The 15,499-nt window shown below is 43.0% G+C and overlaps 2 protein-coding genes across 2 annotated transcripts in view; one reads left to right on the top strand and one right to left on the bottom strand.

The window, feature by feature from the left end:
- Nucleotides 1-1,916: 1,916 nt before the first annotated feature.
- Nucleotides 1,917-4,393, bottom strand: LOC116218209 (putative defense protein Hdd11). Its single transcript, XM_031558810.2, has 4 exons — nucleotides 3,084-4,393; nucleotides 2,492-2,607; nucleotides 2,245-2,363; nucleotides 1,917-2,062 (listed from the first exon to the last, which is right to left on the bottom strand). Exons 1-4 carry the CDS (start codon nucleotides 3,343-3,345, stop codon nucleotides 1,927-1,929), a joined length of 633 nt encoding a protein of 210 aa, XP_031414670.2. The 5' UTR covers nucleotides 3,346-4,393; the 3' UTR covers nucleotides 1,917-1,926.
- Nucleotides 4,394-9,616: 5,223 nt separating this feature from the next.
- Nucleotides 9,617-15,499, top strand: part of LOC105911936 (fibroblast growth factor 14) — a 70,781-nt gene continuing 64,898 nt past the window's right edge. The window contains exon 1 of the mRNA XM_031558726.2: nucleotides 9,617-11,261. Within this exon, the coding sequence (XP_031414586.1) occupies nucleotides 10,799-11,261 (463 nt within the window). The 5' untranslated portion in view covers nucleotides 9,617-10,798. The remainder of the gene's footprint in view (nucleotides 11,262-15,499) is intronic.

The raw sequence follows: 15,499 nt of genomic DNA, 5'->3' as shown, positions 1-15,499 counted from the left end.
TGCCTCCTCTGCAGGTCACCCTTCACTGGCTCCCTGTTGCTCCTACAACTACATTGAAATCTCTCACTCACGCCTTGTAGGCCTTCTCTCAGCAGCATGAAGTCGCAGTGAAGACCTCTGGGCTCTAGCCCTCTGGGCTCTTCCCTGACAACCTGATTTAACGCAGATCACCACTCCAATTCGAAAAAAACTGTCAAACTGAAATTTTCTTTATTGTAGTTACTCTGCTTATTTTACTATTGTAACTGTGTCTCAATAATTAACTTCAGCAACCATTTGATAAATTGGACAAATATTTGACATATGAGGCTTATAACTCTCTGCACTCAAAACCACTGACCCACACCACACACACACACACACACACACACACACACACACACACACACACACACACACACACACACACACACACACACACACACACACACACACACACACACACACACACACACACACACACAGGGGTGCACCACTGATGATTTCTGGCATGCTAGTGAGCCCGCCACAGGGCAACCATGGCAACCATAGATAGGGTTAGTCCCGCCCCCAGCAGCTATTGGTGTCTCTCCACAGGAGGCCAGCTCTGATCCTCACCATGACGCAGCAGAAGAACCGGCGCAGAACCAGAAGTGACACAGCGAGAGAGTCAGTGAGGAGTTCCCTCCCTCCCTCCCTCCCTCCCTCCCTCCCCCACTCACCTCACCTCCCCTGACCCCACTCTTTTCACACAGGGCCAGGAAACACCACACCACCGCTTCCCAGGCAGTTAGCTTTCTGGCACTGATCTAGCCCAAGTCTAGCCCAGATGTCACACCTATCTAGCCCAAGTCCAGCCCAGATCTCACACTGATCTAGCCAAGGTTTAGCCCAGATCTCACACTGATCTAGCTCAGGTCTAGCCCAGATCACACTGATCTAGCCCAGACTCATTTCAGAGTCAGCTGATGCCTGGCTTATGAGCTGCACCTGTATGACACCCTGAGTTATGAAAGCAGCTCACCACAGAAATAATCGTTTGTTCGCGGAGAAGGTAAAAGAATCGAAAGGATAGTAAAACTGACTACACTGTTAGTAAGTGTTGCTGCAGCTCAGACTTTCTTTCACATGCAGGTAATGGTTGACAAGAATTAATGCAAAAGTCACTCTCTCTAAGGGAACAATATATAGAAAAGAATAAGAACATGAAGAACATATTGTTAGAGGATGTATATGTTTCATTACATATTTTTCAAACAAGAGGAAAACTTACACCTTTGATCATTGAGTTAACAAACATATTAGAAAACATATTTCCTTATTATTCAGATAGGTATTAAAAATTTTTTTTTTTAAAAAGAGACCACATATTTTTACTTATAGCATTAAATATTTAGACACTAATACATATCTGGCAATATATTGTTCATCTCCCATCCCAGTACTATGATGAATGAATGACAAAGATGGATTAGTCAGAATGAGATATAATCCCAGTTGGAAATCCCATGAAGAGACTTCGTGTCAACAGCGCTCCGACATCAAACACGCCAGGTGATCCACACACACACCGAGGCAGTGATGACAAACACACTCCCCGACAGGTGTTCCCCTGATCCCACAGGGGGTTCTGGCAAAGGAGGGCCAGACATAGCACCGTCTGAAAGCACACAAGACTTATTTTTACAGACACTTACATTTTTTAACAACTTACTAAACAGTTATTATTATTATCATCATTAGTACTATAACTATAACTAGCTGTTATTACTATAACAACAACAAGCATAATAATATAACTCATTATTATTATTATTATTATTGATTAACATAGGGGGTTATATGGGATGGGGTAAATATATTAAAAAAGCTGAATTTGGAAGAGATGGAAGAGAGCTATGACCATTCCCCTCCGAGGTTTGAGTTATACTTTCTGTATAAAGCACTCTAGCCTTCTTTATTCTTGTTTATCCCTGTTTCTATCAGGCAAGGCATGTACTGATGGAAGTACAGCATACCTAAGAGTAGTGCAGATGACTTGATTTCTGTCCAGAACGTGGCTTTGTCCTTGACCACTGTTGCCCTGATTTAAAAAAAAAAGAGATTGAGTGAGAGTAGTCCACCCTGTGTAAAGGTTCACACAAAGCAGAATTCACCCTTATAGATGAATGTATTCGTACTATGGAACTAGTCAGTGTTAAGTCCTTTTTGGTTTTCCGGCTAAATTGAATAATTCATCATTACAGCGAATGCTTCATCACTTACCAGAACTCCAGCACCTGTGGAGCACCTGTTTTGGGCGGCAGCCAGGTGAAAACCAACTCCCTGCCAACCTTCTCTCTCTTAGAGTTATGAGTCACCGCACTGGCTGCCCCTGAGCCACACTAGTTTTCCAAAAGAAAATATTCAGACCGATACACAATTATGTCATTGTTGTACAATGCAGTGGTATGCGCCATTCAACACGGATTAATTTGAGATAATAAATGATTTCTGTGAAGAGGGTGTTTACTTTCAGAGTCTTGATGTGTGATGGGAGAGTTACCCAGCTCCCAACAATTGCAGAGGTGTTGGCACTGCGGGCTTGCAGTAATATTCCTCTGTATTTCTCTGCAGATCCAATATAAACTGCCCGAATGTAAAAAAACAACAACATAGAATTGCAGATTAGGTACACTGCTGATCAGAGATCAGTCCCAGATATACTAGGTGATGAGATATGAAGTTTATGCCATGAACAGAAATAGTGCCGCCTTAAAATATGTAAATATGATCAGCATGACACATGATGAGGACATAAGGAACATACAAATTGTCTCAATGTGAAATATGTTATGCATTGGGGCAATTAATGGCATTAACAGTGTTGTTATCACAAAATTGTATAATAAAATGTACAACAGTGTGAATTAGAGAAAGTCAGAGCAAGCCAAATTATAATTGCTTTTTACAGTACTTTCTTAATGTTACAGATATTAACCATAAACCATGACGTACTGTGACGCTGACTCTGCTGTTTGTAAGTCATATTACAGTACCATTTGTGCTTGGATATTGCTAATGTTCTCCAAATACAGACACGTATAATACACGCACAGAATTACCTTGAACTCTTTCCCCATAGCGATAAGTTGAGCTATTAACCACGACGGTGTAAGGCGAGTCTGTGTTCTGCGGTCCTACACCGTGTTCGGGTAGCATGGTTGCACACGAGCTGGAAGGCGCTCCGCCAGGATATGCATTCAGACAGCCTTCAAGAGCACACACCAGAAACCAGGCGAATGTAAGACGCTGTGATGTTTTCTTTTTCTCTGGAGCCATACTCGAGAAAAACGGACTCCACTCTGCTCTCTCTCGTAACGTCATACTGCCACACCTGATTCTTTTTCACACCGACCCATGCCAGGAGAGACACACCTGGTCGCGCATAATCAAAAAGGTGAGTAACTGAATAGCCTGCAGCTCGCATACCCGACAAGGGAGCAGATCAACTGAGCCTACGGTATAAAGTTTCACTGCTTAGTGTCTCTGCTTTAAATACGCATTTATTTATTTAGAGACGAAGATTATTCCCATGTATTACCATAAATAAGCTGTAATTCCCACCACTTGCATAGCCTGCATAGTTTTTTTTAAGTGCATTTAGAAAAATAACAAACATCATACGGTAACTCATCAGAATGAATAAAACAAGTGATGCACCAGACTACAAATCTCACTAATTGACTAATTGAAGACCTTAAAATTGTTGCACATAACACTGTACCATAAAAATCAGTTAAAGAAAAAAGGAATGTAAACAAAAATTAAAATAGGTGAAAAACACAAATATTCCTCTCACTGAACATTTATCAGACTTTGAAGAGCCGTAATATTTTGATATTCTGTATAAATATTCTGCTTATTTGCTCCTGTATTCCTCTAGATTAGATTCCTGTCATTCTGGTGATCCACCACTGGGGGCGCAATTCTTTTCAAACACAGTTCCCTATTCAGGTGATCCATTGGTCGAAGGAGTTGATGGGCATGAAACTGTACCAATCATGGATCTGCATTGGCCTGGGACAGGCTGGGTGCACAACTTCCCTCAGATCCAGAGAGGAATGGAGAAGCAAATGATGGGGTCCTGAAGTGTTCAGCCGTGAAGGTGCAGGGCACTGGACACAGGCGCTGGATAAAGGCGCTGGACACAGGCGCTGTGCAGCTGATCGCAACAGACACACTGGCGCTGGCATGCGAACCGCTGCCAGGTGCCACCCGCAGTGTCAGTGCCAGTTCTGCCAGGCAGAAGGGCTCTGACATGCAGCATTAGGAGACAGGCCGAACCGGGGGAGGTTGGGATGCAGACAGTCCAGACATCATGGCCAAGCCAGTCATTCAGATGGACAGCTGGAGAGAGAGAGAGAGAGAGAGAGAGAGAGAGAGAGAGAGAGAGAGAGAGAGAGAGAGAGAGCCTGAGCCTTAATCTAGAGCTCCTCTTCACTCTTCCATAGCTTTTACATAGTAGAAAGAGAGAGATAGAAAGATAGACAGAAAGAGAGAAGGTGAGAAAGAAGGGAGGAGTTATTATAACATTTCTTGGTTTAAAGAGGACTTACAACAGATAGAAAACACTTTTCAACTCACAGCTTTTAACAATCAATGGAGACATGGTGCAATTATTTTAGTGTGGAGAAATTTTGCATATCCATGGTGAATGAATGCTGTGTGTGTGCCTGTGTGTGTGCCTGTGTGTGTACCTCTATGTGTGTGTTTCCGTGTGTGTGTGTGTGTGTGTGTGTATCTTTCTATTCCTGAGGCAGGTGTGCATGTGTGTATGCACCTCCGGGAGCCTAAATGAGCATTTCTCAAGGAGCGCTTGGCGTGTCTTCTCATCAAAGACTCATCATCATCATCATCATCTCCCCATGTGCTCCCAATTCAATATTTATTAGACTGTCTGATTGTTATTCTCTCCATTTCCATTCATTGTGCAGTGTGCCCATTGCCCATAAATACATACAGTGGGTAAAATAAGTATTGAACACGTCACCATTTTTCTCAGTAAAAATATTTCCAAAGGTGCTATTGACATGACATTTTCACCAGATGTTGGTAAAAACCCAACTAAATCAATACACATACAGAAACCAACACAAATAAATTCAGAAATTAAGTTATGTGTATTAATGTGAAATAACACAGGGAAAAAGTATTGAACACATGAAGAAAGGGAGGTGCAAAAAGGCATGCAAAGCCAAGAAAACTGCTGAAATCTATCAGTAATTAGAAAGCAATCCAGCCCCTTGTCAGTGCAAATTAATATCCCAACTGATGGCCTATAGAAAGGTGTCTCAATACCAAGGTGTCACACAAGAAAAATCTCATGATGGGTATAAGCAAAGAGCTCTCTCAAGACCTTCGTAACCTTCTTTTTGCAAAACATACTGATGGCATTGGTTACAGACGCATTTCTAAACTTCTGAATATTCCAGTGAGCACTGTTTGGACCATAAGCCGGAATTGGAAAGAACATCATTTCACCATAAACTGGCCACGACCAGGTGCTCCTCGCAAGATTTCTGACAGAGGAATGAAAAGAATTGTCAGAAGAGTTGTCCAAGAGCCAAGGACCACAGTGGAGAGCTTCAGAAATACCTGGAATTTGCAGGTACAGTTGTTTAGAAGAAAACAATAAGTAATGCACTCAACCGCCATGGCCTGTATGCACGCTCACTACATAAGACTCCATTGCTGAAGAAAAAGCATGTTAAAGCTCGTTTAAAGTTGCAGCACGACATTTGGACAAGCCTGTGAAATACTGGAGAATATAGTCTGGTCAGATGAGAGCAAAATTTGAACTCTTTGGATGCCATAATGCACACCATGTTTGGAGGACAATGGCACTGTACATCATCCCAACAGTGAAGTTTGGAGTGGGAACATCATGGTGTGGGCTGCTTTTCAGCATACGGTACTGGCCAATTTCACACAATTGAAGGAAGGATGAATGGAAAAATGTACCGAAATATTCTTGATAAAAATCTGCTGCCATCTACCAGGATGATGAAGATGAAACGACGGTGGACATTTCAGCAAGAAAGTGAACAGCCAAGGAAACTCTCAATTGGTTTCAGAGAAAGAAAAATAAAAGCTGCCTAGAATGGCCCAGCCAATCACCTGACTTGAATCAATTGAAAATCTATGGAAAGAACTGAAGATCAGAGATCATAGAAGAGGCCCAGTGAACTTTCAAGATTTGAAGACTGTTTGTGTGGAAGAATGGGCCAAAATCACACCTGAGCAATGCATACGACTAGTTTTTCCATACAGGAAGCGTCTTGAAGCTGTCATTACCTATAAAGGCTTTGGTACAAAGTATTGAATAAATATCAGTAAGCGTGTTCAATACTTTTTCCCTGTCATTTCACATTATTATACATAACTTAATTTCTGAACTTATTTAATTAGTTGTCTTTGTATGTATGGGTTACTTGGGTTGTTACCAACATCTGGTGAAAATTTCATGTCAATAGCACCTTTGGAAATATTTTTACTGAGAAAAAGGGTGACGTGTTCAATACTTATTTTACCCGCTGTATGTATATTTCCAGGTTTTACAAATGTTCAAATAAATGTTGCTTAAGGGAAAGTTCAATGTAATTAGTTATGTATTGTAGCTTGTTTCTGGGTCTCTGGGAATCTTTCAAGGGAGGACTGCACTGGCTTATTTACACCAGCAGATGTCACTGTTTGGTTCTGTCTGATGTTTCAACAAATCTAACTTTCATTCAAAATTTAAACTTCCTTTTCAAATGCCATACAATAACATTAGGCCAACAATATTTGTCTTCATTTGTCCTGATGTTGTGATCTAAACAAACAACCAGTTTAGTACCAGTTTGCCATGGTGCTAAAATTAATTAATTAAAATAAATAAACAAAAAGTACCATGGTTTCATTCAGAATATTTGTTGCATTTCTGTATTATAACATGATTCTGTGCTGTTCATGTGTGTACGTGTGTGTGTGTGTGTGTGCCCTCTAGGGTGCTCTTGGTGTCAGGAAATAATTTGCATGCCGCCATGTGACACAGCACTTTACAATGACTGCCTCCATGACTGGCGGCAAAGCACAAATGGGATGGATTGATTGGGTACGCAGTACTGTTCTGTGTGTATGTGTTTGGGTGTGTATTTGTGTGTGTGTGTGTGTGTGTGTGTGTGTGTGTGTGTGAGTGTGTTCGCATTTTTGTATGTGTGTGTTTCTGTATTTGTGCGTGTGTGTGTGTGTGTGTGTGTGTGTGTGTGTGTGTGTGTGAGTGTGTTCGCATTTTTGTATGTGCGTGTTTCTGTATTTGTGCGTGTGTGTGTGTGTGTGGATGTGAAGAGAGACAGATACAGAGAGAGTACGTGTGGTTGTGTGTGATTTATGTACTTGTGAAACATATCCATTGAGAGCAAATTAAAGAACTAAAGTTACATCTACCTTTGCCTGCACTGACTTGGTTGTTTGTGTATGTGTGTGTGTACGTGTACAATCATCCCTCACCGTTTTGAGTATGTACCCATATGTGTGTACGTGTACAATCATCTCTCACCGTTTTGAGTATGTACCCAGATGTGTGTACGTGTACAATCATCTCTCACCGTTTTGTAGAAAAATGTAAAACTGGGTGATACTGTTTGTTAGGAATGATTATGAAGGATTCTGACTGAGAATGTATTCATGAATTTTGACTGACTAAAGTGTTAATACCATGATAGTATATTATACCAATACGTCATCATACTTAGCAGTTTTGCTGTATACCAAATGCTGCGAAAGACTTTTACGCTCATTCAAATCCTTGTTTGTTCTTCTCTGCCAGAAATGATAAAGATGGAAACCCCCTGCTGAATACACACAGATAGACAGAGCAGCGAGAGTCACACGTGTGAGCGGTGCTAATAGTTCACTCAGTGGTGTGTAACCATATTGGTTGATATCGTAATAACCACACATGCAGACTCAAGGGCCCAGTGAAGGAGATTTCTAATGGCATCTATCTGGAGTAGCTGGTGAGATGATATCCTCCAAGGACCCTCTCGCATTCATCAGTACAGGAAACAGATCAATGAGGATCACAAACACACACACACACACACACACACACACACACACACACCACACACACACACACATGCACACTCTCACACACACACACACACACACACAGGTCAGTACACACACATGCACACACACACACACACACACACAAACACACTCTCACACACACACACACAGGTCAGTACACACACATGCACACACACACACACACACACATACACATGCAACGACACACACATACAAACACACTTAAGCACATGCATACACACATACACATGCACACACACAAACACACACACACACACACACACACACACACACACACAAACACACACACAAACACACACAGACACACACAGTCCTGCGATGCCCAAAGGGATCTGTAAGGATCCATTGACACTCATGAATTAAATATCTTCATTAGGGTGAACTGACACCTCTGGGCTTTCTAGAGAAGACCTGCCACTGACATGGTACTGCCGCTGTGCTTCCCTTCAGAAGAAAGACTTAGAATGGAACTGGACTTAAAGGTTCACCTCACATAACTTTACTTTTCCTGAATGAAGTTGGGGGCCACACCGTATATGGCCACACGGATGTGTACCTGGAAATATCAACTGTTAAAGGTGCAGTCTGTGAATCTAATCCAATACACTTTTAAAAAAAAATCAAATTTAGTTAATTGCTCCTCATGTTCGTTTCGGACTGTGCCTTTAAATAAATATCTGTCAAAGTCTCCCCTCTCCTCCCCTTCTCTGCCAACCCTCCTCATTGTATCTCTTTCCTAATGCAAATGGGCTACCCTTCTGACCTGGGTTCTGCTCAAGGGTTTATTTTCCTGTTAAAAGAGACTATTTCTATGGTTTATTCCTCTAGCAGTGTCAATGGTGCCATGGAAGTAAATGAAAATAGAATGTGTATGGTACTATAAGATTAACATTTACCATTGCACTGTATTGTAGGAGCAGACAGAAGAAGAGCATGTATAAGACTTAGGAGAAGCAGGGATTGTTTTTCTACTCTTATATTTGCTTTATCTGCATCATACCTAACAGCAACATTCCCCTAACTGAGGCAGACACACATTATGTTTAACAACTCCATCCCAGCAGTTACATACTGTATAGAGGGTCGTACTAATAACTCATATATTTTATGAAGCATGAATGAAATCAGCCTTTACACTGTGTTGCACTGAGTGAGGGAGAGCCTATGAAGAAAAGTTTTCATGTCTGTATTGTCATTTGCAGTCACTCTCGTCTTCATACCTGAGATTATTTCATTGTCTTACTTACCATTTGAGCGTGTAAAAAAATCCATTCCCGGTTTTCAAAAAGTGCTTTGACCTGTTCTGACTGCCGCCCTCCCACACTGTTGTGAGGAGCCTCACAGACGTTGCTGTGATACCGCGGGGCTTTGACCTTTTAAAGAGAGAAAATCACAAACAAATGAATAAACGGATCCTCGGAAAAATACTGTAGTATTCTTCCTTTTGTGCCTCTGAACGCTACTTTTGACCTGAAAATGTCAGGGTCAGTTTTGATTCTGTCATTGCAGTTTTCAAAACATCTAATTTGAGTTTGAATTCTTCTGATCCATATTAATGGTGACGCATTATGTGAGGCATTATATTATGCCATTGAGACCGATCCCTATATATTTCATATTCTGAAAACTAAAACATATTTTTACAACAGTGAGGTCGAACGTAGTTTTTCATCCAAAAACTATTAGTGCAACAATCAACCACAACCCGATGTCTGGGGAGACCACACACACAACACTTGCGCACAGCACTTGACAAGTACCGAAAATAATCTTCTCGTTTCATCGCTACGTTCCCTGGAGTTAGCCGGCCCAGCGCCACAGCGAGGTGGATGGCGTTGCACCAATGACCGCCGGGCCGGCAGGTGCCCTGATGGGCTCAAATCCGGCGCTGTCTGTGCATGGATAGCATAATGCAGTGAGACAACAAGTCCGTGAAAGAGCGGTGAGAACTTGTTGATTTTGACAACGGGCACACACCGCGAACACGTCGAAGTCTCGTCGGCTTGGCAGGCGCCTACCTTAGGACTGCAGCTGTTGCTCTGGAAAACAGCTGGAATCACAGCGCCCGCTTTTTGAGGAACTCCAGGGTGCGGGGGGCAAACGCATGCGTCGAAATGCCGTGATGTGGGTATCACACTGCAATTCATACCTCGACGCCGGCTACGAGATAAACCCAGCGCTTTGAAAATATTGAGTCTTTTTTTATTCGTATGTTAAGGGAATCTCACTCGTGACGGTATGTCAACCACGTGTCTACGTAATGGGAAGGCAATCTTTCGTCTCAACGCCCCCCCCTACATCTATTTCTAACGCACAGGTCCAGTGCTACGTTGATGTATTTTTACCGGACGCACAACTCTTCTGGAGAAGGGTCGTTGGCAAAGCCACATCACATGCATAGAAGAGGAAACAAAGCCGCGAGGACCGCATAAGGACAACAAACTTAAGTCTGGCAGAATACTGATACCCGGAATTTTGGAAACAGCCGTGCAATTCAAAAAATGAAGACGTCAGCAGCTGGAAATTGATCTGTCCCCCGATTTTAAAGAATACCAACGTGACGCCACTTGATTTTGGCAATGTGTTTAGTTGGTACAACCGTAGCGGTCTCTGTATAGGATGCATCCTCCACTGGCTCTCGACGCTGTGCAGATCCACCCTTTCCACGGAACGACGAACTAATATGCAATGGTTTTCTGCTCTGAAATCCCTCGCGATTTACCGTTATCCCGCTAGTTCTGTGTGTTTGTCGGCCACACACACACAACCGTGCGACAAATGCGATTTAAAGAGTATATTTTGGTTACTGATAACCCGGGGAGGCGGTACTATTGGTAACCTGCCGGATAATAACATAACCTTCATCATAAAGTGCAACGAAATATTTCTCCACGTGAAGGAAAGCGCAGCGGACCCCGGGTATCACCAATTCTTTTCTATGGTACAAGTGGTAGCCCCGGCCAGGAGAACTGATCCAATTGGGCTATTATGCAACCGCAAAGAGCTCTTCTCTATGAGGGTGTCTAGGCTGCTGGATTGCTCTTCGCCCAAATCAATGTGGTTTCTTTGGAACATTTTCAGCAAAGGATCGCATATGCTGCAGTGTCTTTGTGGCAAGAGTCTTAAGAAAACCAAGAACCCAAGTGGTAAGACCCCGTGTGTTGTTTTGCCTCCTGTGACTGCACTATTGCACATTGCTTACGGTGATGGTGTTAGATCTGCAATCGCATTTGTGCAGCAAGTGAGCGCATGGGGGGAGGGGGGAGAAAAGGGGGAATAAGTTATCATCGCCGAGCCACTGTTGGCGAGCCAGGGCGCAGCATATCATGCCACGGAATAAAGAACCTCTCTCCACGGTGGCCGCATGATCAGGTCGCGCAACTTTTTTTGTGCGGTTGGGTGCCTGGCTTCTGTACATGTGTTTATCTATTGACTCAAGACTTGGAGGAATGCGGTATTCGTTTGCGGGGCTTTTTTTGTATGGTTCCCGCTATTCAGGCTTTGAGTGCTGGGGTTGCTGCAGTAGCACTTCTGCAACACTTAGGGGTTACAGGCTGTCTACAGTAGACTATGGCACAAGCAAAACACGCATTCTCCCTCTGACTTCAATAGCACAAGACGGCCGGTGGATATCTGTTGATATTTTGCATCCTACCCGATGCGGATTGCTAGTCACACAAGTAAACGATATTATAGGGAACACGCTTTCTCCAATATGCAAATGATTGATGTGCAATGCATGTACTATGGCATACTTTCAGTTCTTCATAACAAGCACACGAAAAGGGGAATTACAATGCTGATGCGTCGAAAGTAATCTCTAAATGATACCCCATTGTTGCCAATACAGATAGCCTTAACAGGTTGCTATTGAAAACGCAGGCGTGGGTAAAAGGTGAGGATTTAGATGACAATCAATTGTAAGTTAAACTGTTCATCGGGCTCTAAGTTAATGTGGCCGACCGACGTGCTGAAGAAGAAGCCTTTTTTCCCTTATTCGACGCTGCCACTGCAGTGGAGTAGATCATCGCTTCTCCGGCACAGCTGACGCCGGGAGATCAACCAGCGAAAACCAGCCCACCACATTTATTTGTCTATCCCAGTCTTTATTCATTTATATCGTTAATAGGAACGAATTCAATAAAGCAAAGAGAGGGTCCCGTGACGCATACGAACGGCTCTGTTGGACAGATGGATGGAGAGGGAGAGATGCGTCGGGCTGTGTGGACGCTGGGTCCGTTTCTGCGGAAGCTCCCCCCTTGTCGAGAATGTGCTGCAGTAAAATCGCTAACTTCCACAAGTAGCTCTGCGAGGGCTTACCATGGTGAAATGGAAACCAGAGTAGAGGCATTCTGAGGCACATTTTAAGATGCTTGGCTGTTGGCAACCAGCAGTGCTTACAAGTAGGCTGTACATGAAAGTACAGGAGGGCCACCCGACCATCAATGGACTCTAACCAGCACACACAGTCCCTGTTGTTCCTTTCTTTGCAGGCGGTTTGGTGTTCATCCTGGTCTAAATGATGGCTCATTTGGGCCCTGACTTGGTGCAAATCTCTGGCATATCAGGGCCGGATCTTTTATATCTCTCCTCTACTCTCTGGCACCATTGACACTGACTGTCATAGAGGGTAATGAGATCAGCATTAACTTTGGTGACAAGCAGGCAGCCAGTGACTGCTGTTGGTTTATGTAAATAACGTGTATGCATAACTGTCAAAAACATGCCATTATACAGACTGCAGTGAAGAGTCAGCACAACGAAAGAGTGAAAGTTCATGAGCGCTTCTACCTATGTTGTAGGCCATAGGCAGTTGGTAAGGCAGTTACCCTACGTGCGTGTGATGTTGGTAGGTTGCGATTTTTAATGCAAGATGAAAAAGGCAGTCAAGTTCTTTGTAAAGCCATTGTGTGTGTGTGTGTGTGTGTGTGTGTACATGCTCTTGCATGCATGCTTATGTGTGTGTGTGTGTGTGTGTGTTTTTGTAGTTTTGGTGATTATGAGTGCTCTGACCAGTGGCACAACTGCTCACAAGAGTTGTGGAGGTGAGGTTGTGCTAAATCTGGTGCCCTCCTCACCGCCTTCATGTGCTCTTGTGAAACCTTGAAAAGTGTGCAATCAGGACAAAAGTCAAACGCTCCTCTCTGCAGAGTTCAAGCATACTGAGACAGACGTGCCATGGCAATCCATCACGAAGGAGACGTGTTGGTTGTGGCACAGCTGCATATAGTTGCCAGTCACTCCTGTCACGTTATTTGAAGGCATGCCTTGACTTGCATCTGCAGTAGGGTAATCCCACATGATGTTCATCATTTTACCCTATTTTGATATCCTGAAGACATGTCATGTTTGTAGGTTGAAATTTATAACTGCAGGATGCAGCTGGTAGTGAGGTTCTAGAGCCATTTATGTGTGTGTGTGTGTATGTGTTTGTTTGTGTGTGTGTGTGTGTGTGTGTGTGTGTGTGTGTGTGTGTGTGTCTGTGTGTGTCTGTGTGCATGAGCGTGTGTGTGAGTTAATATGTGTGTGTTTGTGTGTGTGTCCATGTATGTGTTTACGTGTGTGTCTGCACGTGTGTGTGTATGTCACAGTGTGTACGCCTTTTCAGCATGTAATCAGAATGTCATCCCATTAAGTCCTTCAACTCTGTGGTGTGACGCTCACCTCCAGTCCCCCAAAGGGTCTGCCTGAAATGCGGTGGTGGGTCGGCGCCATGTGGATAACATAAGGCACACTCACACACACACACACACACACACACACACACACACACACACACACACACACACACATACCGCACACATGCTGATGACGTGACCTGGATTGAAAGCGAGGAGTACAGTTAACACACACGGGCGGGTTATTTAGAGCTGCGGGGTGCCAGTCTCACTCACACAATGTCACTGAAACCTCATCAAAAGCCGCTTGAATAACAGCACAGCCATCGCTGTTAGCTTCCCCCGATAGCTTGCTGCCACACAGGCTCTGAGACCAAGGGTTTGAGGCTGGTGGAGAAATGGAATGCCTGATTTATGCCACTGTCATGCTAGCCAGCTCAATTCAATTTTTTTTTTCCGATTCAATTTTATTTATATAGCGCCAAAATAATAAAATTGTCTCAAGGGACGTATGCAACAGCTGGCAACACATTAAGGGTGCTAATATACGGCTAGCATTTTCATCGTCACAGCGTAACAAAGTTAGAGTTTGTGAACTTAACCCAGGGAATATTCACTGTATTTCACAAACACGTTCAACCAGGAGGGCAGTTTGGTGTCAACCCATAGGCTGAAAGCAACCAACCTACCAAACGGAAGCTTGGAAGAGACTAGCGTGACATTTTCTGCTTTCCATGTTGTAAGTTCTTGAATGATTTGTATCACATGAGTTTACATAATGGTAGCTTTACATTGGCGTCACTTGGTAATTAGTCTGGAGTGACCCAATTAGCAGTCGGAGCTGATGTGTCCCTGATATGGCCCTGTTGGACGCTGGTTCGGTGCCAGCTGTGCTCTTCAGTCAGATGTATTCATGGAATGTAAACAAAGCTGGATTACTAAATGGGGCTCAATTTACTTAAGTGTCTGATTAGAAGTTGTTGTTGTTGTTGTTGTTGTTGTTGTTGTTGCTGTTGTTCTTGAAAACAAGGGAATTATCTGACAGGATCAATCAAAAGTCATACTAGACCGAAGTGTTCAAGGTACTCAGAACACATCAGTGGGGATCATTTTGGTGTGAGGTGATTTGGAGAATTATTTGACAGTTAGCTCACAAGTATCTGGCAGTTGGGCTTAGTTAACATGCATGTTGGAATTTTGTGGAATATTTGTAAACGGTTACTATAGATTGTTAAATGTCCATAAGTGGACATTCATTTACCATGAAATTATTACCCATTTTACTCTAGCTCAATATATAAAGCAAAAATGTTGTTCATTGAGAGGAGATATTGTTAAGCGCAGTAGAAGTATTTATGACTGTTGGTTAATTAAAGCAGCAATAAGGAGTTATGTTCCAAAACTAGCAAGCTTACTAACTAAAAAGGCATGCAAAAACCTGGCAAACATCACCAACAGCCCAGTTGACACTGATAGAAGCTGTCATTTGGCAGTATAGCTGGCAATGTCACGCTGTGAAAGCTTTTCTTCCATTTTTGCAGGGTATTCCAGCCTGGTACACAGAACTACATAGGGCATATTCTGGATGACTAGTGGGAAAGACACAGGTGTTTATCTGTCCTTCACATGACCATATATGTTATCAAAATGAATTTGAGGATGGTACCAAAACTAGTTGCCTATAAAACCATACCTCAAAAAGTGTCAAATTGTTGCATAGTGTTACTTTAAAATGTGTTACTACTTCATCGTACCTTCTATGATTG

The sequence above is a fragment of the Clupea harengus genome, chromosome 21, assembly GCF_900700415.2.
Source record: "Clupea harengus chromosome 21, Ch_v2.0.2, whole genome shotgun sequence".
Classification (NCBI taxonomy): domain Eukaryota; kingdom Metazoa; phylum Chordata; class Actinopteri; order Clupeiformes; family Clupeidae; genus Clupea; species Clupea harengus.
This window is presented reverse-complemented; position numbering and strand designations above follow the sequence as displayed.